Source organism: Hydra viridissima, unplaced genomic scaffold, assembly GCF_058129835.1.
Source record: "Hydra viridissima isolate aposymbiotic clone 2 unplaced genomic scaffold, HvirCarnegie_v1 scaffold_8, whole genome shotgun sequence".
Taxonomy (NCBI): domain Eukaryota; kingdom Metazoa; phylum Cnidaria; class Hydrozoa; order Anthoathecata; family Hydridae; genus Hydra; species Hydra viridissima.
In genome coordinates, this window is record NW_028324307.1 from 13,774,965 (window position 1) to 13,800,176 (window position 25,212).

The 25,212-nt window shown below is 29.2% G+C and overlaps 1 protein-coding gene across 6 annotated transcripts; it reads left to right on the forward strand.

Annotated features, from left to right (window-relative positions):
• Positions 1-705: 705 nt before the first annotated feature.
• On the forward strand, positions 706-24,443 carry LOC145186426 (gamma-aminobutyric acid type B receptor subunit 2-like). Of its 6 annotated transcripts, none has more exons than XM_090096095.1 (16): positions 706-726; positions 4,030-4,418; positions 4,532-4,669; positions 13,616-13,789; positions 14,121-14,249; positions 14,617-14,682; positions 15,144-15,332; positions 15,612-15,936; positions 16,043-16,126; positions 16,513-16,663; positions 21,164-21,296; positions 21,445-21,555; positions 23,217-23,339; positions 23,423-23,603; positions 23,723-23,880; positions 24,025-24,443. In XM_090096095.1, exons 2-16 carry the CDS (start codon positions 4,077-4,079, stop codon positions 24,265-24,267), a joined length of 2,547 nt encoding a protein of 848 aa, XP_089952221.1. In that variant the 5' UTR covers positions 706-726; positions 4,030-4,076; the 3' UTR covers positions 24,268-24,443. The 6 variants fall into 6 exon arrangements, with proteins under 6 accessions (XP_089952221.1, XP_089952222.1, XP_089952220.1 ...); XM_090096096.1 differs by lacking the exon at positions 706-726 and adding an exon at positions 3,333-3,438 and having other exon boundaries at positions 24,016-24,443; XM_090096094.1 differs by lacking the exon at positions 706-726 and adding an exon at positions 3,333-3,438.
• The last annotated feature ends 769 nt before the right edge of the window (positions 24,444-25,212 follow it).

Consider the following 25,212-nt stretch of genomic DNA (forward strand, 5'->3'; position numbering starts at 1 on the left):
CTAAAAGAGCGTCATTTACATCATTTTAGATTAGAGCTGCACACGAGAATGAGAAACGAAGAAATCAAATACTCTCAAAAAAAAGCCTATGGGAATGGGAACCTGTTTTATCAAAATCTTGATCGTTGGAATGGGAACCTAATTTTTCCAAATCATGGGCGTGGGAATGAGGTATTAGAATATAGCATCTTTGAAAAATCTACTTGATTTTAATCTTATTAATCGTATTCAATACCATATTTTTAAGCGTAAATTAGTAATGATTAACAGTTTAACACTACAACATCGGATGGGAGTAAAAGTTTTGATAAGGATTAGAATGGAAATTTATATTACAACTGTTATTGGAATGAGACGTCTGATTTAGGAATAGAATATAAGGGGAAAATTTACTTAAAAAAGTTAACTAATGAAGAAGAAGCCGGTAACTGATTTACTTTTACTAAAGAATTATAAATTCTCACCCTCCCCCCACCCCCCACCCCCTCGTCCATACATATTTACTTTGTACAGTAATATTTATTCAGACAGAATTTTTAATTTATAGAATAAATTAATCGTTGTATGATAAGAATCGATTAAATAAGAAACGCAGTTAAATAAGACAAACTTTGCTAAAAAGTTCATTTTAAATTGCAAAAATCGAACTTATAAAATCGCAAAATGAGACGCTGCAGTTACAGAAAATCTTCGTTTTCAGGACAATTCACTGGATTAAAATAAGTAGTAAGTGACAGTAATTGACTAATAGTTTTAATGATACAAATTTTGCTATAGAAATAAACAAAGACCAATTATCCCTTAAAACAAAAATTACGAGGAAAAATTTGATTTACAATTACAACCCAAATAGAGCGGCGTCACATGATGAATATCATAAGATCGTCTTTGAATTCGACACTGTAAAAACTAAGAATATTTTTTTTTTAGAGGTTTTTATCTTAAAGATATCTCTGATTACAAATTCTTCCAAGTTCTGTATTTAGAAAACGAACAGCTCAATCATTAAGTATGCTTACTGGCAATCCGTGTAAAGTAAGGATGGATACTTCATAGAAAAAAACAGATATAAAAAAATGATAAAATAATGAAACACCCAAAAAAATTCAATTAAAAAAAATTTGCTTAAACTAAAGGAAATCACAAAATGGTTAGTTTGTATCTCATAAAACAATGTCGCATGGTTTTAATAATGTGCCTTGAGCTATTCAAACGAATACCTGATGACAAATACGATAAAATTAAGGAGTGTTTCAAATGAGCACCCACACCCATGGCCGCCGAGAGGGGGAGGGTGGACGGGGAAGATTCCCGGGGCCCTGTGTGTGTACAAATAACTTTTAAAAATAATTTTTAAAAGATTTAAATAGTTTTGAATTTTAAAAGGTTTAATTAACTTTTATTTTTAATTTTCAATGACCAGAGCACACTTTTTCAAGTGCTTAGTCACATTTTTAAGTACGTAGTATCATTTTTTTTTTAACCATATTGACAGGAATGGATGTTTGGCGATTGTGAACAAAGAAATTTTTTTTGTGTCATGTAGCTAATTGTGATATCACTGTTTCTAATCACACAACAATGGATCCTTCTTTTTCAGGTGCTTGGATTCACGTGTCGACTGTATATATCCTGCAAAAGTGAACAACTCTGTTGACACTGACTCAGGGCTAAAAAAAAATCATATAAGAGCAACATGTTGTTGAGTTAAAGCTAAGATCAAAGTCTTTTTAAACCGAATCCCTGGGTGCATTTCGGCTAAATTTATGTTATCGTTAAGTTGTGTCGTTTTATTATTTTGGAGAACTTATTTCAAAGGTGATTATAAAATTAATTTTTAAAACGGAAAGTTAAAAATTTTTACGAAATGATGAACAATCTTCAATCTGTGTTTTAATTAATTTAAAAATTATTTAATAGATCCAATCGTTACCGGAAAATAAAATTTTGTTTTGCTAAAATAGAAACCAGCCCGATATTTGAAAATAGCTTTTGCTTATCAAAAACTTCCGTAGAATTAAATAGAAAGTATTCTGAGGAAATGCATTTAGTTTATTTACCTCAGTTTTCTTTTCTGTTCCAACTTAAATACTTTTTAGGGGATATGGAATTGAAATTGTTCATGTTAAAAAAATAGTGAATATTGGCGCCTTTCGGTAGGCATTTTAATATTCTTCAACTTTTTAAACAAGAGTTTATTGCGATGGCCAAAACATACTAGTGTCCATTCTTCTCAATATACTTCATTCATTTTGTGTTCATGCTAGTTTTGGGCTTCCAGTTTGTAAGCGTCTTTATTCACAGGAATGATTGTAAAAGTAATTATTTGTAACCATAAGTAGTTTATCGCACGTTATTGCGCATCAGCACGTTAGCGTTTACGTTTGAAGCGTGAACATTTTGCGTCTTGATTTCGTCAAAACTGTCATACTTGAGCATACTTTTCATTCAAAAACTGACGTTGTTTTAAAAAAGACGAAAAAGCTTGTTCGTCCTAAATTTAGTTCTTTTTTTACCTTAAAGTTTATTGAGTTTAAGATGAGTTTTTTAAAGTTTAATCGTCATTGCCTGATGGAAATGGCATTAAGTAAAAAATGATTAAACTATTATTAGTAATTAAATAATTAAATTACTCATTTCAAACTTAGTGTAACAGGGGAATTAAAATATTTTTGGGGTAATGTAATTAACAAAATAAAGAATTAAATTGGTTTTGACGTAACAGGGTTTTCAAAATATCTGTCTTAAACGCTCCATCAGTATTAAGAAAACTTCAAACGTGTTTAAACTGGTTCAAACAATTTGTTATAGAGATATGTAAAATAGAGAAATTAATAAGGAAGAAAAAAAGATCATTAGAAATATAAGTGAAAAATTAAAGATGGGCTAATATTCTTTAAGAATACATATAATTATTCGTATGTAAGAGGGATATATATGCCAATAAATAAAAAAGTTATATATATGATGCTGCATATGCTATTTATGCGTACCAACTATTATTTAGGCCGAAAATTAGGCATAAAACTCATATATAGTTAGAATTGTAGCGTGCAATATAAGCAATAAAATGCAAATATAGATAATATAATGCGTACAAGATAATATAAAAAAGTAATAAATTTAGAAAGATTAATTAAATAAAATAAAAAATAATTGAAAAAATAATTTTCTCTCTTTTCTAAAAATTTATTTATTTATTATTTTTTTTTTATTGATGCATAAAAGTTTTCTTAAATTGAACAAAATATATATTGACAAAATATTCTCGAAATATTTCAATATCAACCTAACAGTAGGTTCCAAACCTCTTCCTTTACGTACGTTAAATAATTTGAGTTAATTATTTTCAAGCAAAACGATTTTTAATTTTGCTTAAACAACGCACACAAAAACAACCGAAATTGAACATTACAGAAAATAGATTTGTTTTTTATAGTAAGTATTTGATTATTTATTGAACCTCTCTTTACTTTTTTTCCAAATTCATTTCTACAATCAAGTTTTTGTTTGTTTGTTTTTTTTTAATTTAAAGTTCATTAACTTAAAAAAAAAAAAATGAATGCGATATGAAAAATTTTTATTAAAAGTTGAACCAAGCCATAATCCTTTTTATTACATGAATTGCCGTTGATATAAAGATTTTTTCGATATTATATATATATGTGATAGTTATTACGATATATTATGATGCTATTAATGTAATAATTTATAATACGGATAATATTATAGAGTAATGTAATATGGCGTAAGCAATATTAAAAGAAATCATAAATCATCATAGGAGATAAACCTCCATGATGTTTGTAAGTGTTATTAAACGGATTTAAATCATGACATGGTCATTAATATAATCAACTTATTATAATTTATTAATTTATTAGTTGCTATTACATTTTAAACACGAAGAAAAAATAAAACAAGACTTTTAAAGGAGCATTTAATAAAAAGATTTTTTTTAAAATTGCAAATGCAAAAACGCAACCTTAATGAGTGGTTTAAGTATATCGGATTTTTTTTATTCTTTAGATTAAAAAAAAGACCTTCCACAAACGTGATGACAAAATAATTTAACAATGCTTCTCATAAAATACTCCCTTTTTGAGGCTATTTGTACTTTGATGGTCATGCTACTTAGCAAAGCGGAAAATATTACAACTGCGTTTGACCCTTCTACTAACCAACAATCAAGGGTTATAACAGAGGATAGCGGAACTTTAAATGAGAACCTCGTCACCAGTACCTTTAAACAAAGTAACTCAAAAAAAAACTTAACTTTCGGAGCACTTCTCCCGTTCCTATCCAATAATGACAAGTTTCATTATGCATCTGCTTTAAAGGTTGCTGTAAACTTAATAAACGCGGATCCAAATATATTAGCAAATTATAACATACAAGTTGAAGCTCTGGAAACTGCGGTGAAATATTTAACTTATTAATTTTGAAAGAAAAAAAAAAAGATAAAAAAGATAAAAAACTTATGCTCACGCCACATTTGTAATCAACAAAGAATTAAAAAATTATTTTGTAGGGTCAAACCGGTTTTGCATTGGTAAACCTGTTTTCTTTTTTGGAAAGTGATGCACCAATAGCTGCTATAATTGGGCCAACAGATACCAAAACTGTAAAGATTACTTCAAAATTATGTTCTGCAAGAAACATACTCCAGGTGAATAATACTTTAGTAAATTTTATGGGAAGGATACTTTCTATTATTAAGAAAGCGAACGAAAGTCAAACGTTTTAGTTTTTTAAGAACGAAATGTTAAATGAGACTGTTACTCCTCTAACTTTTGTTCTTTTTTTCTATTTCTTTTTCTTTTTCTATTTCTCTGGTTCTAGTTTCTGTTTTTTGAATATACTCCAATTCTTAATCAACGTCATTAAACATTTTATTTTTTACCATAATTTTCTATTGAGGTTTTTTTCAATCTTAGCTAAATCATTATTTTTATATTCTGACTGCTTTGTTTCATTTTGAACTAAAAACTGTATTGAGACGTTTTTGGTATACATATATATGGCCTAAAACTCTTCTCTGACCTCACTTTCCAATTTAAGAATATCAAATATCAATTATGAAGGAATATGCCTTCTGTGGTATTTTCGGGTCTTCAAGCCTTTTGTCTCTTTTGCTCTCCTTGTTTTGTTAAAAAATCAAATGCTGCTCGTAAGATAACGTTTGATGGATTGTTAGTTATAGATTATTAGTTGTAAGTTGTAGGTTAGTGCGTATATATTTAATTGTGCTTTTTCTAGTGACTCCACCAAAAGAAAATTTTTTTTTTTAAGGAGGTTTGTGGAACTTACTTTGTAAAAAGAAAAAAAAAAAAAAAGAAAAGCAACAAAAACAACTTCCTCGAAGCCTGGCCCAAAGAGAGTCCCTACAGTGATACCCTGGTCTGTAATGTCCACTGTTACTACGAGCCTTTAACAAATAAAGAAGAAAAAAAAAGTTTCAGTCTAATTTGTTTCTTTATTTTCATAGAAAAACACAATTCAAATAAAACTGATCTCATTTCGTAAAAAATAAATCGTACCAACGTTAAGCCTCAGTACATAAACAGAGCCTTCTTAGCAAAAAAGTTTGAAATAACTTCTAGATATGATGTTTGATAATTGGGTTAATCAGATTCAATTGAAAGGTTCATCAATTAGCAATGTCGCTCCAAGCCTATTGTGGAACGTAAATATTCTTTGATGATAACCAGCTCACTCAACGGTTTCTCGTCTTCAGACGCAGAAAAGGTCAATGTCAAAAAGATTCAAAGGAAAAAAGATACTTGGAGAAAAATTAAATGCAGTCCCTTTGCATAAACTTTATTTAGCAGTTCAAGAGGCTTTCAATAACTATTATATTTCCTCTCATCGAAAAAAAAAGCCGAACTTCCTCGACAAATTCTATGTTACTCAAGTCTGCTAGGTAAAGCTTGTCATGGATTCTTGAGACCAAAGGAAGAAAAACTTGTTTCATTCCTCTTCAATTACTTTAAACGTTGCTCTCATTTAATCGGCAAAATTGTGTGCAACATTTGAGGTAGTGAGAATCAAAGTGGTATAACTCACTTCACTACAACTTCTCAGGGCAGAGCGTCTTATCCCATTAAGTGCAAAAAAATCAGGTTTAATGTTAGAAATTTGGAAAATATTGGATGATGTTAATAAAAGACTGGTTTATTTATTGGAACTGTTTCAACTGTTAATGTTTTTACAGGTTTTTAATAAAATTAAGGTTTAAATGAAGTTATACCACTTTGACTCTCACCACCTCATTTGAACACGTTGCACTTAAAGCTCTTTTTTCACATTCTCTTCTCAGCAAAACATGATTTCATCGAGTTTCCATTTTTATTGCATCCTTTGTTTATTTTAAGCATGCTAATAAAGAAAGCAAAAATATTATCGAAAAAAATTCGGTCATCTGTTAAGTTTAAAGTTTTGCATATATTTTTTCGCTGATTAGTTTTGAAATTTTTATCAAGTATTTACACAGTGAACTACTGTTTATGATTTTTTTTTCTTTCGGGTTATGTTATACCCTTTTTGCTGGGATGACCGTGACAAACTACATTAAATGCCTCCTCCCCTCTCGACGCTCTTTTAAAGCCTCAATAAAAAATCCAGTCCTATTGCCAAATGTAAGTATTTTTTGATTGTTAGATGTTAAATAGTATTATTCGGAAAGGTCTTTTCAAAAAGGCAATTAAATGCGGTACAAAAACTTCAAGTTTTGCTTAACATTTCAGTCGTCGGAGTGAGCCGGAATAGTGTAATATAAGATTCCAAACGTGACCGGGCTGTGACGCTACTTTTATTAATTTAATCAAAAACTGATTTTAATATTTTTGGTCATTTTCACTAAATGTGTCAACTGCTATCAAAAAAAAAAAAGTTCAACCGTTTTTATGTTGCTAAAAATTATTTAAAAAACGTGACAAACTTGAAACCATTCCTTAAAAACAACAAAATTGGTGTAATTTGTTCATTTATCTAACAATTGAATTTTTAAAATTTGAGTTATTGTTTGAACTTGAAAAGTTATTGAAATCACAAAGGTTGCAGCTCACTTGCGGTTTAAAAATGTGTTTGACGGGTTTTACTTATTTCCTAAAATTAACTTGGAGACAAATGCGGAAAGAAAACAGAAAAACTCTTAAATCTAAAGCGAAAATAGAAAATGATTTAGCCCAAGAAAGGAAACGAAAATGCTGAGTGGAACATTGTGTACAAAAAATATTACGTTAAGGTTAAAGTGTCATGTTAACGAGAAATACAAAAAAAAAAACAGTTGAAGTGGTTAACGAACGCAGTAGGACTAGAAGAGTTCAGTGTTCACAATTGCTTCAACAAAAACCCAAATTTATAAATTTAAAATAAAAGCATGAACTTTATTCCCAAGAATGTTACTGCAAGCTACTTCTAAGCTGGCAGTAACATTCCTGGGTTTAGCCTCCTAGTTCTTAACTTCTTATTTCCAAGTGCCAGTAAAAAAATAAAAAACCCGTTAGAATCAAGAGGAGCTTTCGTTGTTTTTTTGCAACAACCCATTATTTAAAAGACGGTAAATAGGGGCATATCAACCTAATATCATAAGAACACAATTTCATGACTCACAGTATTGCCCCCATCCACCTTCTCCCCAATCTTTTGTTAAAAAAGTTTATGAACAAAAGTAAAAAAAATTTAAAACATTGATAAAAAGCAGTCGAGTTGAAGAAACTGAACTCAAGACTTTGTTTACCAATTCATGTCATTTGTCAGGTACTACCTATTGATCTTCACCGTTGTAATTAACAGTAAAACCTTTACTTGCTTTTAGCTAACTGGATACCTATCATTATTAATTACTGGTTCCAAACTAATCGATTGCGAACTGGTTTTGAATTTTTTCTTTTTGCACGACACGTTAATGAAAATATCCGAAACCTTATAACAAATTAATAGATTGCGTGTATTGTTATCGAAACTTTTAAATCTTTTTGGAGAATCAAGACAACTACAAGACAAAATTCGGTATTGGATCTCATTTCTCTCTGGAAGGATTGGATCAGTTTTTTTAAGAATAAGAAACGCACAAATGATCTTGGTGAAAAACGTTACACCTTCTTGATGAAGTTGGATTGTCTTTCTGATATTGGATCACCTAAGGTCAAGCAAAAAAAATCATGGAATGCAGACTGTAAAGATGATGGCTCGAAAGATGATGACGTTGCATATGATTTGGGTCAACCAAGAAATAGAAAAGCAACAACAGAAAATTATGACAAAACTTTTGAGATCAGAGATAAAGTAAAATACAATAAAAAATCTCATCAATTTTTGAGATGAAAGATAAAGTAAGATACAATAAAAAATCTCACCAATTTTTTGTTTTAACTTACTTCTACTAAGTTCGTACGAAGAATTTACGCATAAAAAATGGAAAGCAGCATTGAAAAAGGTCACTGAAAGCAAGATCCAGCCCATGATGGCACCAACTCTCCAAAAAATTCGATTACTTTCTTAGCTTTCTTTGAAATCTGTACAAATTGATTAAAATTTTTAAATGATAATCAATATAAAAAATTTTTTGAATAGATTCATTAAGTAGTTCTCAATTTATTGCTAATTATATCCAAACCAAAATGTTTTGAGCTCAACCGATGTTCTGCAAAATTAAGCAATCGTCGCAGTTTATAATATATATATATATATATATATATATATATATATATATATATATATATATATATATATATATATATATATATATATATATATATATATATACACACACACATTTAACTTAATGGTAATGAAGTTCTTAGTGGTAATGAAGTTCTCTTGTTCGAAGAGACTTAAAAAGTTCTTAATATAATATTTGTTTTTTTTAAAATATGTTTATTACTTTTGCTATTTGTTTCTATTGTTGCTGTTTAATTATTTTATCATTTATATTGTTAATACTTATTATATATAACACTGGTAAACAGCTGTTTTGGTGCCAGGATATTTTTAGCTGATTCTATATGAATTTCATGCCCTGAATTCAGATATAGCATTAGTTTTTTTCTAGGAGCTCTAGTTTTTGAGATATAATGGTTTAACCATTTACATTATACACTAAGATTAGTTGAATCAATCTAACATAATTAAATGTTTAAAATTATTTTTATCAAAAATATTACCACTTTTTATATACAAATATTCACAAAAATGTTCAGCTGTTACAATAATTATATTATTATAACAATAAATTAATGAACATTTAAAAATTTTTTTCTCTTTGCCATCCTTGAATACATTTTGGAGCAGTCTTTTTCCAAACTCCAACAGTAATCTGCCATCATATGCATATCACATCTTCCTTGATAGCGATTTTCTAGGGTTTTAATGTCCTGATGAAATCTTTCCCCTTGTTCTTCACTGAAGTCACCCAAATTTTCAGGAAAACATTCCAAGTGGCCGTGTAAATAGTGCACCTTGATGCTCATGTTACACCCCAGAGATTCAAAACTGTTGAGCATTTCATTTATCACTTCCATATAATTTTCTGATTTGTGATTGCCAAGAAAATTTTCTATTACTGCTACAAATGAAGTCCAAGCTTCATTCATTGATTGTAAGAAGGCAGTATCATTAATTAGTTGTCTTATTTGTGGGCCATCAAATATTCCTGCTTTTTTCTATACTCAACTGAGGCATATTTTCTACTAAATACAAAAAACACAAACTGCTTCATTAGACCAAACTTGATGTGCAGTGGAGGAAATATTATTTTTTCTCTGTCAACTAGAGGTTCATTAATGATATTGTTTTTCCCAAAGTCCATGCTTTCTCTGTTAGGGCAATATCTTTTTATCCAGTGGTTCATCTATTTCTGCTATCCCAAAGACACAAGAAGCAAGGAAACTTGGTGTAACCACTTTGCTGTCCCAGTAGAAAATTTACCATTTTTAAATCCACACATATGACCCAATGATGTTCATGGTATTTTATCTTTTCCAACACCAAAGATATTGTGTTATAGTCCTCTTTCATTTTTGTTGAATAAGCTATTGGTATTAAACCTAATTTGTTCCTATTGTGTAAAAAAACACATTTTAAACTGCGCTTTGAGCTGTCAATAAACAATGTGGAAAAAATTCTGTTAAACCCATGTGGAAAATATTCTGTTTAACCCTTTTTTTCCTGAAGTCCTCTTACTTCGTGACAATATACAAGATTGTTTTCTTGAGAGAAGAAAGTTAAAAGATTCTTTTCTCTTGTACGGTAACAAGTAATTTTTGTTCCTCTTTCCAGCAAGTTTTTGTCATTCAATCTGGAAGCAAGTAATTCAGAAGCTGCTTTTGATGGTTGAGGTCTCTAACCAAATCATTTAATTCTTCCTGTCTGAAACGTTGAGGTACTGATGACATTCCTTCATAATCACCATCACCTTCATTTAAATTGTTATCAGAATACTGATCAGATGAACATTGTCCATCTTCGAGTTCTGGTAGTTGGTGAAACATTGGTATTGGCACTTCATGTGAATGAGGACTCGGGCGTCTAGCAGAAGGTGGATCGGGATAGGTCCACTTGCTACGGTTATTTCGATTCATTTCAGTAATATTTACCATGCAAAAATAACAGTCAGCAACGTGATTTTTGGGCTCTCTCCACACCATTGGGATACCAAATTTCAAATTCTTTCTTTTTCCGGTAGCCCACTGTCGTAAATGTTCTGTTCATGTTTTACAAACCTGGTGGGGCGCCCAGTTTTTATCTTGATCACCAAGTTTAACACCGAAGTAGCCGAGGTAAGCTTTTTTTTATAAATTCACTAAGAGTTTTTCGGTTTTCCTTGAATGTGTATTCGCCACATATACAGCAAAAACTTTTAGGATTATTTAAACAGCTTCTTCTACCTGAACTCATTTTATTTTATTTCTGAAAATCCCAATGTTTCTAGTCAACTACTTCAGAACTAATAAAGTATTAGTTTGCCGCCAAACGACAAAAAACAATAAAATATGGAGTGTTAACCGAAAGTTAAAAGTGAACTTATCTAAAAAAGTAGAGCTGCTAGAAAAAACTGATTTTATATTTGAATTCAGCATACCAAATATAACTAAAATCAGTTTTCAAATTCTTGGCACCAAAAAAAAATTTTTTTTTCTGTTTACCAGTGTAATTAATTGTAATTCTTACTATACATACAATCTTGAAATATTATAAAGTTAAATTTTATTAATTAATGTAATAAAATTTAACTTTATAATATTTCAAGATTGTATGACTTTAGATTGTTTTAGACCTGTTATTACAATTATAGAATATAGGATACTACAATTTATAGGATACTACAATTACTGTTTTTGCCGATGTTTTTAAAAGATACCGTGGCGTGAACTACAAAGTCCTATGCTTAAAGAAAGTCCTAATTTAAGAAATGACAAATTTCGTATATTTAAAATAAGTATTTAGATATCTAGTTAAAATAATTAAGTTATTTTCCCCAAATGTTTATTTTATACGAAATTTGTCATTTCTTAAATTAGGACTTTCTTTAAACATAGGGCTTTGTTAGGTCACACTAAGTATGTGGCTATGAAAATAGCCGTTTAATTCGTCAACTTCAAAAAATACTGACGAGACATACCAGATAGAAATGCCGAAAATTTTGGAAGCTCTTTGAATATTTGACACAAAATAAATTCGTAAAGATGCGATGTAAACAAGTATTAAATTGCTGTCGAAGTTTACGTATAGTTTATAATATAAATGAAAAAATAAAAAAAACTTCACTATTACTTTTACTTATCTTTCGTATCAAGCTTTTCTTTTCTTTTTCTTTCTTTCTTTCTTTCTTTTTTTTTTTTTTATCATATATTTCGAATTTTTCTATATTTCGAATTTAGCTTTCTTATACATTTCTAAACGTCACTTTCAGATTGTTTTTATTTTCACTACCACAGAGTTTATTTAAGCAAAAATATTAAATTATTGTACGCCGCTTAACTGCAGGATTAGCCGCCATTGAATACGCAATCTATTAATTTCGCGGATTTTCAAACCTTTTTATGGCTAAAACTAATTATTTTTTAGCAAATTTTTTTTTACTTTGTCTAACCTCTCAGAAGTTTTAAATGCCATAGATGGTGTCTAGTAATGTATTCCTAACTAGTAAACAGCTTTACCTGGCGGTCACTCTGGTCCACAGCGATACTCCCATTCTTTTCGCATAGAATATATTACCATAAAATGCGTAGAATGAGTAATTCGCGTTGAAAATGCCATTTTTTAAGTATAGTGCTATTCTTTTTTTCCAATTCCTTTCTAAAACTCGGCTTGAAGTTATAACTTAAAATGTTAAAATTGTCACGATAACTGAAACCACAATAACTCACATTGTTAATAACAAAAAAAAAAAAAATTTGAAATTGTTTCATCACAAAAACTTCTTTTTGATCCAGTAAAAATTTTTTAGAATTTGAAAGACCCTTTTAGTTCTCAAATCTTCAACTAGATATTTTCATGAAGAAAAAAAAGAGATAAAATCCACAAAGAAATAGTTTGAGAAAGTGAGGTTCTGTTAAAATGTCTTTAAAATTCCCATTTCTCCTATAAATGCATAGTTGGTTTGGCATTGAAAAAAATCCATATAGTGTATTGATGACAAAATATCTAATTGATTAAATCTATCAATACTATAAAACGTGTGCTGCAATAAAATCTTGAATGAGCTTACTGTTCCTTTCTGCAGCATCGTTAACAACGGAAATGTTTTTGATCCATACAATAAACTCCTGGAGCTGAAGGTGGTTAAGGGCACTGCAGTGTTGAAACTATTATTGAGCCATTCTTTTACATCTGTCCTTGATGAATTAAAATATTTGAAGAAAAGGAAGTTTTTCTCAGATATCTACACAGGCAGCTCTGTAATCTTCAATCTCAACCACAGCTTGCAGCTATTGCAACTGAAAGGACAACAAATCTATTTGGAGAATTAAGTACCAAGTATGGTATCCCATGCTTAGAAGCAAACTATTTCCAATCTTCTTTAGTGATCTGTACAAATACTATTTTCACAAACAAGATCCTTAGATTTTGATTTCAACTTGCAACCAACATCACTGGAAATAGGTTTGTACTTAACTTGTATTCACATGTGTGTGTTCACAGGTGCACTTAGAATTCTTGTACAATTTATATAGTATCTTGGACTAAAAAAAAAAAATTTTTTTTAATTTTAAACAAAATTTCTATAGTTTGTAATTATAATTTTTGGCATAACTTTCTCAAAAGAAATACTTATCTGAAGTTACAAAGAAATTGCATCTTAAATACTTTTGTCTTAATAGTGCACCAATATTCGTGTCATTTGCAGCAATGATATTTTAAAAGACTTGTTTTAACATTTTGTAAAGTCACACATACATTGTTGTCTGGAAGAAAACTAGTTAATGAAATTTATATTTAGTGTAGATGGATTTTTTAAAGATGGTTCATGATATGGGGAGCTTTATGTAGGAATGTAATCAAATGTATCTAAGATGCTATTATAGCTGAATCTTTTTTTTCTGTTGGTTAGTTAAAAATGAACAAGTATTGAATTAAGGAAATAATTTTACTTATTAGTTTTAATTTTTAGGTGAGTTTTTCTGCAGTTGAACCTGAGCTAGGAGATAAAAACCAATTTTCAACATTATTCAGAAGCAATCCTGATAGAGTCTCTGTAAATCTGGCACTTTTCAGTTTGTTTAAATACAATAATTGGAAAAGGACAGCTATTCTGTATGATGTTGAAGACTTAGTTCTTTTTCAGGTAACAGATCTGTTTGTTTTGTTTAATCAAAGTTACTTGGGTCTTTAAATTCTTCCTCTAAAAGTTACTTATTTATTTTACCATTGTGCTTTGCTATATTCTTGGTGTTAAAGCCTTAAACTTTCAAATTGTTTTATGGAGCATTAAAACTAAATTTTAATCTTCAAGTAAATTGATGATAAATGGCAAACTGGCAAAATGTATTGAAAATTAAAAATTAGTTTTTTAGTGCTTGGCAAGTTATGGGTATCAATCCCACAGAATGCCACAAGGCACTAAGGTATTTTAAACAAAAATTATAATTCAGGATTTTTTTTTAACATATACATAGACAGCTCAAGATTTATTCCAATTAATGATTAACAATAGTATCAATGTTACTGCTTTTGAAGCCTTTGCAAGTTCACGCCAATCAGCAGAAGACTATGATGTCATAGAAAGGAAAATAGAGCTATTTAAAGTATGGTTAACTTTATTTGTTGAACTTTATGTTTCTGAGATGTTTTTTTTTGTATATGCATAATTAGAGTGTTTGATGAACTTTGTGAACATTTAAAAATTACCCATAACACTTGACAGCTAAGCATCCCAATACAATAAGCTGAAATTTACTTGATGAGTGTCTTAGACTTGCTTAGTAAAATCATATATAAAATATGTACTCATATAATTTAGGTACTTAAAAATAATACATTTTATTTAAAAAGTTCATAAAATATATATTGTATGTAAACAAACCTTAATAAGTCTATTTAGGGTGATGTCATCATATTAGTTCTTATAGTTAGAACAGAAATATAATATTACATGCATATTTATATTTTTAGATGAAGGATGTTCGAATTATTTTATTAGGAGTAAAAGCTGTGAGCTTGAAGTACATTTTTTGTGAAGTAAGAGTTATCTGTATTTCAATATAGTTTTCTATTTTTATTCTTTTTTCAATACAGTTTTCTATTTTTTTAACCTTTTTTCAATAGTTTTCTATTTTTTAAAGTGTAGTTAACTAATGCAACGTTTAATTTTTGAACTGTTTCTCAAAGTAATTCTTTATTTCAACTATTTCTCATAGTAATTCTCTAATACTTTCATAACTTTAAGTGTTTCCTATTAAAATAAGCATGTTATTATATTCTACAAGTGCATGTGAATTTGAGTAAATATAGGGTTCACTTTGCATTGAGAAAAAAGTATGAAAAAATGTTTAAATCATTTTCCATTAAATTTCACTGCAATAACCAGGCTTCTTGTAATGATTTTATAGACATTGGTAAGTTTAATTATTTAATTAAAAGTAAAAGATTATGTAAAATGATATGAATAATAATTTCTTCTTTAATTTTTTTGACGCCAGGCTTACAAACAAAATATGATAGGCCCAAGATACTTTTGGATTGTTTTATTTGAAGACATGTTTAGTGACTGGTTTAGTTCTAAGAATGTAAATTGTACCTCTGAGCAACTTCTTGTTGCCAGCAATGGATTCATGTATGTATCTTTTGCTGCCTTAAGAAGAGATGGGGAAGTGACCATAGCTAATAAAGTAAGACAGTTAAAAGTTTGTTTACATTGTATTTCTTGTTTTTATATCTAATAAATTAAAGTTGTAACAATACTTTTTTTTTTAAGAAACAAATCATCTTTTTTTTTATAATAAACATGCAAAGTAATGAAGGGTTTCAAATATATATTTTTGATTAGTTTAACAAGTTTAAAATAATTTAAGTAAATATTTTTTTCCATGTATAATTGATTAATTTTTTTTTTTTTTCATTTTCTTAAGAGAGATTTTGAAAACTTTAAAATAAAGCTATTTTTTTAGACTGCAGATGAAGTATGGCAACTTGTAAAAGACCAAGTTAATTCTTTGTATTCCGTGCCACCAAGTACTATTAGCTACAATGTACTTTCAATGTATGCTTATGATGGACTGTGGGCTTTGGCCAAATTGTTAGACACTGCTGAGAAGACATTAAAGACTTTTAACATAGATTTGCTATTAGAAAGAAATGCAACTCTTGTTATGCAATTAACTGACTTGATGGAAAAAATAAAATTTCAAGGAGTTTCTGGACAATACAGCTATTTGGGAAAAAACTCTAGAGATCGAATAGGAGATGTTCTGTTTATGCAGTTCATTCCAAATGGTTTGTTATACTACTCTCTTCTTCTTTTTGCATAAATGCTTTTTGCAAGTTATGTATCAAGAAATTTTTATATGTTCCTTTATGTAAAAATTCTTTTTACGTAAAGGAACATATACTGAAGTTGGCTATCTCAATTCTGAGCTGGATGAAATTTATTTCAACACCACCAAACAAAGCCTATTAATGCCAGGTATGAATTTCATGATTATGCAGATGTAGCCATTAGTTATAACGTTTTTGTATTCTAGTTTTTGTTAAGGAACATTTTAAGTTAAATGTTTAAATTTGAATTTTAAGCTCTCATGCAGAGTTTCTTAGTAATTCATATTTTAAGCTCTCATGCAGAGTTTCTTAGTAATTCATATTTTAAGCTCTCATGCAGAGTTTCTTAGTAATTCATATTTTAAGCTCTCATGCAGAGTTTCTTAGTAATTCATATTTTAAGTTCTCATGCAGAGTTTCTTAGTAATTCATATTGAAGCAATTTTTTTGTTCAACTATATGCAAAAAGCAATTAATATAGTATTTATGAATTGGCGCAAACCATAAAATGTCCTTCATTTTTTTCCATTGTAGGTTTTTTTTTCCCAAAGGATGGCCCTGTTGTTCGTGAAATACCAATGATCTTCAGTTTACAAGTTCTTATCGTAATTTGGTCATTTGTTGCTGCTGGCATAATTCTTTCACTGTCTTTTCTTTCTGCCAATATAAAATACAGAAAAGTTGGGTTAGTCTTTTTTCTGAATATTTGGCATATTTTGATTAATGTATATTTAGGATGAAGATGCCTGTATATTTTTCTAAAGTTCATACAAAAATCTTTCCTCTCTTTACATGTGATATGGTTGTTAATAAAATATTGAGTATTCTTAAATGAAAAAAGTTAATTGTATTTGTAAAAATTTTCCTTTGGCTAGTTAATGCACACATGCAAAGTTGTTTTTGGATCAGAGTTGATTTCAAAAAGTAAATAAAAAGGCATATTTTATGTACATTTAGTTATAACACAATGGTTGAACATTAAGACTAAAAATGTTCACGTATTCTTATTTCTATTTCTGTGGCTACAATAAAGAATTTTAACTTATTTATTATATGCTTACTTATTGTAAAGTTTTAAGCTCGAATACATTTTCATGACATTTTGTAAATGATTAAATGTCTACTAAAAGTCTCAATTATTTAATTATCAATACTTAATAGCATGTAAGCAATTGTAAGACTCAAAAATGGTCAAATAGAAAATATCACTGATAAGAGCACAGTGTCATATAACTGTTTATGTCTAATCCCTACATTTTACAGCCTAAAAAACTCATATCAATAGTTTCTGGCCTCAACTTACTGATTATAGCAAATGCATCAATTACTAATGACATTACTAGCCAATCAATTAGTAGACCCTGTTTGGCAAACTATCATTTATTTGACTGACATCAAAAAATGTTTTAAATTTTTGAATCATGCTGGTTAAGTTTCTGGCTGAGAATCTCTGGACCTAATTATGACCCTAATGAAGCTACCTGTACACTGCATTTGCTGAAACATGACCTGTCCTAGCGTCTTTGAAGAATAACTAGTAACTTAGTTAATCCTTCAAAAAAAAGGCAGTAGTACTGACAATCTATCAAAGGTTTCCTTTTTTAGCATATCTAGCAGAAGCTTACCATCCTAATGAACAAATGACTTTGTTGGACGATAGTTAGTTTGATGCCTATATTCTGCTTTCTCAGTTCTACCGATCCTGGCAATAAGTTTTACTGTTTATAGGAAATAAAACAGATTCAGTTCACGACTCAATCAGCACACTTCCCATAATTATAGCAGATTTATGAATGCTTGTGTTTGTACAATTTTGTACTCATACCAGGAATACAAGTTTTTTTCAAAAAATGAATGTTTATGCTCTAAGTTATACTAAAAACAATAATGGTACTTTTTTGTATGTCATCTTAATTCTATTGTGAATAGGATGTTATTTAGCATGCATATTTTTTGTTTCATGCTTCAATTGGTCTATAATTTGTTGCATAAGAAACTTAGTATTGAATAGGCTTGTAAAAAATTATCTAACCAAGCAATATTTAGGTAAGTTTAATTAATTTCATGTTAAATTTCTTGAAATTTTTTAGTAGATTTTTATCGAATTAAAGAAATTGCATAACAAAAAACTTGAAATATTTTTTTTAGTAAAATGGCTGGAGGTAAACATCACTAGACTGTTGCTCAGAGAAATTTAGCTGTCAATTTAGTCAATCAGGCTATAATTTATTTCCAGGTGCAGCAAGGAGACTGGAATTCCTCAAAATACAGTATCCTGCATAATGAAGAAGTATAATTTCATTGGAACAACACCCATAATATATAATATATAATATATATATATAATATATAATAGATGGACAGGCTCAAAAGAAGACTTCTAAGAGTTTTGATAGAAACTTAATTAAACAAGTCAAGAAAAATTTATTTCTGCACAAAAACTGGCTGAGCAAGCTGAAGAGGGTTATGTAATCAAATTATCCCATCAGAAATCTTATCCAAGCCCAAAGTTTTCAAAGACAACTTGTGTGTAATAAACCATTTTTGAGTAAAAAGCAGATGAAAAGAAGATTGGAGTTTGCTAAGAAGTACAAAACATGCCCTTAAATTTCTGGAAAAAGATCCCATGAAGTGACAAATTGAAATTCAACTTAAAATCATCTGATGGACCCCAAAAAGTTTGGAGAAAAGCCGAAGAAGCCTACAAATTAAATTGTGTGAGAGCAACTGTCAAGCATCGTGGTGGTAATGTGATACTATAGTGTTTTCTGGCTTGGAAGGGTGTTGGAAAACTCCACTTATAGATACTACAATAAATCAAATGTGTAATAAAGAAACATAGTAAAACAAATTTTGAAGTCAGCTGCTAGAAAACTCTGACTAGGATCTGATTTTACATTTCAGCAGAATATTCTAAATTAAAGAATGGTTTTCTGAAAACAATATTGAGTTTTTAGAATGGTCACTGGATCTTAATTCCATTAAACATTTGTGGGAAATTTTGAATCAAAAAAATCAAACCTCAGTGTGGCGATTGATGAAGCAAGAATTGATTAAGAACAAAATTCAACCAGAAGGCACAAAATTTTTAGTCAAATCAATGTCTAGTTGTTTAAAAGCTGTAATCCAAGCAAAAGGATTAAAATTGCAAAAGGAAGCTCTGCAAAGTATTAAAATAATTGTTTTGTTATTTAACCGTTTTTTATGAAACAAAAAATGTGATTGATAAAATATTTTTTTGACAATAAAAAAACATGACTTAGGTTTCTTTATTTAAAGACTAATTCATATTTTACACCAAAACCTATTGAAAAACATGTTCTTTTATTATTTACTTGTCTTGAATTTTCTAAAAAACTTCTTGTTGATTTTTTTATTTTTTAAATCAGTTATAGTGTTAACTATGTATATAGTTAATACTAATAACCTTATTCAATTTTAAATTTAGTTTTCTGCAAACTTTTGTTTAATTGCTATAGAAGGTAAATTACAGCTATTTAAAGCTCAGGCCTATCACTCATGCAAACCATAAGAAAAACTTGAAGCTTGAGGTTGATTAACAGATTTTCCAAAAAGTTCCCCAATGTAGTAAGTTAATGAAGATTCAACATCTAAGATTTTTCATCTACCATTAAAACACACTGATGTTGATAATCAGCAAATTTGTAAAAGACATGTAAAATTAATCGTTGTTTAATTTAGAAACTTTTGATGTAAGTTTTTGCAGAGTAGAAACACTGGGAAGCTGATAATCATTTCTAATTTGCTTATTAAATTCTTTAAAAACAGAAAAATATTCGAAAGCAAAAATATTAGTGACTAAAGAATGCAGTGTATCAACAATAAACATCCACAATGATGCATCTCATATTTTAAACAAGAAAGAATTAGTATAGGAAAAATTGCAGACAAAATAAATTACTGTGATTTAAATCTATTGGTAATCTTGTTTTATAAATACTAACCTAAAAATAGAAAGTGGAGAAGGTCTCTACTTACAATGAACATTTATTTTTCTAAAATTTAAAGGCCAATACTTAGAACGTATTAGGTATATTTACTATCAAACAGGGCTGTGGAGTTGGTAAGCTGCTGTTCCGACTCCAACTCCTTGATTTTATCATGGACTGACTCTGACTCCAACTCATAACTCCGACTCCTTCATAAGTAACCAATTTTTAACAACAAATTTACTGTAGTAAAATGTTAACATTGGCTATTTCATCACCATGATACAAATAATCCACCACTTAGTGCTTTAAACAGTATTTGTTAGAAAATAATTTCTGAACAAACAACTTTTCTAAACTCTTGTTATGCAATAAACTCTAATGTAGTCACTAATAAATTTATGAATTTGTCAAAATCATGTTTGAAATATTGTCAGTTGGACAGAAAGAACTTGTTGTTCTTTAAGTTCATATTCTTGAAGAATCTTTTCCACCAAGACCTGGAGAAATTCACTCATGCCTTCCATTTGTTGCAAACTACAATTCCCATTATGTCTGGATATCCTACAGCTATCAGAGCATCACGGGACTTGTAGTTTTGTAACAACTGGAGGGCTAGAGTTTGATACTTGTGCTTTAGAATGACAGAACAAAATATTTCAATGAGTAATATCTACAAAATCCTTATTAAAGTTATGAAACTTGGAAAGATTTTTTTTAAGCTGGAGTCGGAGTCGGTACAATTTTCGAGTCCAAGTCTGACTCCAGCAAAAATGTGCTCCGACTCCACGACTCTGACTCCGACTCCACGACTCCGACTCCACGACTCCGACTCTGACTCCGACTCCACAGCCCTGCTATCAAGAATGCTATTTCTTGGATCAACAAATAGCCATTTTCTATGCATAATAACATTTTCATGTTATCATGATCTTTTAGTAATCTGTAAACAGTACATTTTTTTTGTCTGTTAAAAAGTTTGTAGAACAATTAGTAACACAACATTTCAAAGGCATAATCAGTTCAGACTCAGAAAATGTAAATGCTTTTTAATCTAAAATCTTCTATATGTTGTATATGATATGAAAAACCTTCTGCCAGCTTCTCTGAACAAATTGGACTCCAGTTTTTCTTAAAGGTTGCACAAGTAATAGACTTGGGTTTTAGGTAGTAGTGAGTTAAATGCACTGGTTTTTTAATGACTTAAATATGTAAGATTAATCTAATTGTTTTAGGCTAATAAAGCTTTCATCACCAAATATCAACAATGCAATTATAGTGGGATGTATGCTATGTTATGTATCAGTTGCTCTTTATGGCATTGATTCACGGATTGTTAAAGCTGGAAACATTCCTTCTACATGCAATGTAAAAAATTTAGTTTGTTTTAACTGAAAAATTAAAATAACAATTTTCCTAATATCAATTTTTTCAATTTAAAAAAATTTCAACATAAAAATATCTTTCTAGAGCAAAAATTTAAAAAATAAAATTGTTTATTTTTTTTTTTTTTAAGGCTGTGATCATCATTTTGTCCACAGGATTTACTCTTTCTTTTGGTGGTTTATTTAGTAAAACATGGCGAATTTACAAAATATTTATCAAGTCAAGATCTTTAAGTTCAAATGTAATATCTTTTATTTTTATCTATCTTTTTACATTAGTCTTAAAACTAAATTTAAATTTATTTACTAAATTTAAGTTTAGTTTATATAAACCAATATTGCTCATAGCATATTAATTTTTTTTAAAAAAATAATTTTTTTTAAAAAAATAATTTTTTTTAAAAAAGTAATTTTTTTTTTTTTAATTAGAAAAACCTTTTTTATTCAGTTTCACAGATTTCCAAAATATTTTTAGCAAAATTGTTTGAAGACAAAAACTAATTTATGCAATAATTTTACAACCAGGCACTATTTTTTAATTTTTTACTATTTTAATTTCTGATAAGGCCCAGGCTAATTTTTTACCTGATGTCTTTGTTATTAACTCCAAAAAAAAAGTTTTCTATAGCAACAGCAAAATACCCAACCAACAAATTAATATACAGAAAAAATTGAATTAAATGAAAATTTTTTTTTTAAATAACAAAATTTTCAGAATGTTTAAAACCAATTTATCCAAACGTTTTAATGATTTTATAAATTTCTTAAATTTTGTTGTATTTTCAGGATTTGTAGTTCAAAATTATATTACAATAAGTTAATATTAACATCATTAATTTCAAACTGATAAAAGGATACGAGGGAAATAGAAGAAAAAACATCCATTTTAATTGGAAATAAAAAAGCACATTTGACAGCCAAAACAGAAGAGGATTTACTGAAATATTAGAAGTAGATATCTGTATATAGATATCTGTATGAGAAGAAAAAAGAAAGAAGAAAAATAGAAATCTGTACTACAAGAAAGTGAAGTTAACAAACAAATATTGTGTTTTTCTAGGTTGGTATGGTAACAAAAAGTCTCTTTCATCTAACAAAGCTGCATTTGTATGTGCTTATTGAAGATGGAATCAAATTTCAACACCATAACAATCATACATTTGATGAGCAGTTGTAAGAAGTGTGAAAAAAAGAATTTTAAAAGAAAATCAGTTCTGCTAGAAAGGGAATTTTTGCCTTCACTTTGATGGTAAAAAGTTGCCAGATGGAATTCGCTTCAAATAAGCTCTTATTTCTTATTATCTCATTCCTAAATGGAGAATGCTACTGGAACTGTCATGCCAAAAACTTCATTGATTTCTACCAGAGGCCCCAAATTTTTTTGTCATAAACCTAATATATATACACCCCTTACTAAAAAAGAAATGTGTAAATTCCTAATGAGCACAAATTTTGAGAAGTTAGCACATTTTACAAATTATAACCTAATGTTCAGGTTGGTTTTTTGAAAATCGGCTAGATAAATAATAAGAAATGCAGCTTTTTTAAAAATACTTAAAAAAGATCCCAAATTCTGAAGCTATATGATGTGACACATTTCTAATTTTCACAAAACAATTATCATCAATTTGCACAACAAAAATTATAATTACTTCATAGCTTTTCTAATTTTTTTCTAAAACTTGCCTACAAATGAATACAACTTGCCAAAAGAAGATTAAATTATGATGTTAATTGAAAATAATGTTACAGGACCTATAGCAACATTTAAGTTTTAGGCAAGCTTGTCTCTATTAATAACGGTCTTATTGCAAAGAGCATGTATTGAATAAAAAAAGGTTTTTCTGGAGATATTTTTGATTTAAAGAAAATATTTCAAATTTTTTTTTTTTTTAATTTTAAGGGTATAAGAGATTTGCATTTGTTTGGAGTCTTACTTGTGTTGCTACTGATTGACTCTGTGGTGTTTACTGTTTGGATGACTGTTTCACCATTTAAACTGCATTTTGATTTCATGGACTCTGTTGTAAGAAAATTATAAATTTTTTAAACTGAAAATACTTTTCAGTAAATCCATTTTCTATTGTAAATAAGCTCATTTTTTTTTAGATAAACGATGTCGACGATACTGTTGTTAAGCCAGTAATTTATCGCTGCAGATGCAAATACCAAAACCAATTCTCTGTTGCTTTATATGCATACAAAGGTGTTCTCCTTATCTTTGGTTTATTTGTTGCATGGGAGACAAGAAACATTAAAATAACTGTCATTAATGATTCCAGATATATAGGTGATTTTTTCATTTTCTTGAATAATCTTGTGTCTGACCCCCGTTCTTAAAAAATAACTTAATGTTATGTGTTATGCGTTGATTGTGGTGGGTTTAACTTCAGTTTAAAATCAAATTAGGCATGGCAGTCTATAATGTTGCTGTATTATCCACTATTGGAGCAATTAGTACAGCCGCCATTCAGGGGACGCCGTACTTTCAGATTGGATATTTAACATTTTCAATTTGTATTATTGTTTGTACTACTTTGACCCTTTTAGTTATCTTCGCACCAAAGGTTGGTTTATATAATAATTTTTCTTCCTGAGATTTGTTTTTTATCTTCGCTCCCAAGGTTTACTTTTATTAAAACTTAAAACTTTCGTTAAAAAAATAGTTTAAATTTTAAAACTCTTAAAATAAATCGCTTTAGTGTTTTTAGATTCGAATGTTGTCGAACGGTTTCGAGGACCCTCATTTTAAAAACGGCCGACCAATTATAAGTTCACACAGCTCTATGCAGGGTCGTAAAATGTCCACTCAAGCCACTTCTCTAAAGTTGCATACAATTACCGAAAACTGGAGCAATCCCATGATGCTTGAGAGCACCGACACTGCTTCGAGTACAATGAACTCACTGACGAACACGTGCGGCAGCTACAACAATACAGCATATGAAACTTAAATTATGAAAGGAAGTGGGAGCTGCAAAGTTCAAAGTACAACACTTGTGGAAACACCAATAGCGTGCAGGTGTATTCCAACAATTCAATACGTATGTTTAGTATGTTACGGATACATTTTTACAGCCCGTATTTTGTAACGATTTTATGATTTTATGTAAAATAAATACATTTTAAATTAAGGTTTCTAGTAAGCGGATTAAAGATCCAACTCATTGTTTATTGCGATCAGTCTGGAATATTTTTGAAGAACAAATAAAATTTAAGTTAATCCTTGTTCATTCAACCAGTTGAATTGAGCAATAAATCGTTATGAACTTTAGAAAGTTTACAGATAATTGGATGCTAAACCTAAAAATTTTGAAACTAAGAAAAGTTATTCTTTAAATTTTTAGTTAAATAAGTATTTGTAAAATAATTGTCAACATGACTGTAGGGCCGGATTAAAGTATTCGTAGACTCTAGGTTCTTTTTTTTGCAGGCGCTATTTGCATGATTCCTTCCTTGAAAAGATGCAAAGTAGACTTCTTTTATAAGTAGTAAATTTTCTCTTTTCGGATCACATTTTTAAAAATAAAACTTTGTATTTCTCTTCTTAAAATTTTAACAACTTCAAAGCAACTGAGAGTATGGCACAGTTTCCTACAAAGCAGCTTACACAGGATTACATAACAGGCTCTTTCAGGAAAACTTTCTTCTTAACAGATGATTGTCAAATGATGAAATTTCTAAGTAAATAAACTTAGATATATTCAGCAGATCTGGAAAGAAAAACACAATCTGTTGCTAAAAATGATGGTTTAAATAAAGAACAAGTTTTCCAAAAGTAAATATTGCTTTTCGATTTTAACTTTCAAATTTTGGAACAAGTTATGAAGGAAAACTTTTTTTAAAAAACTCCAACTTTTTAGTTACAAGGGGACAGGACAACTTGCTGGTACCTGTCT

Bases quoted from the DNA above. Each gene is read 5' to 3' on its own strand.
- LOC145186426 (XM_090096095.1), top strand. From the start codon at position 4,077: ATGCTTCTCATAAAATACTCCCTTTTTGAGGCTATTTGTACTTTGATG. The intron at 15,937-16,042 runs GTTTGTTATACT...TTTTACGTAAAG, and splicing joins TATGCAGTTCATTCCAAATG to GAACATATACTGAAGTTGGC. The intron at 16,664-21,163 runs GTTAGTCTTTTT...TAATTGTTTTAG, and splicing joins ATAAAATACAGAAAAGTTGG to GCTAATAAAGCTTTCATCAC.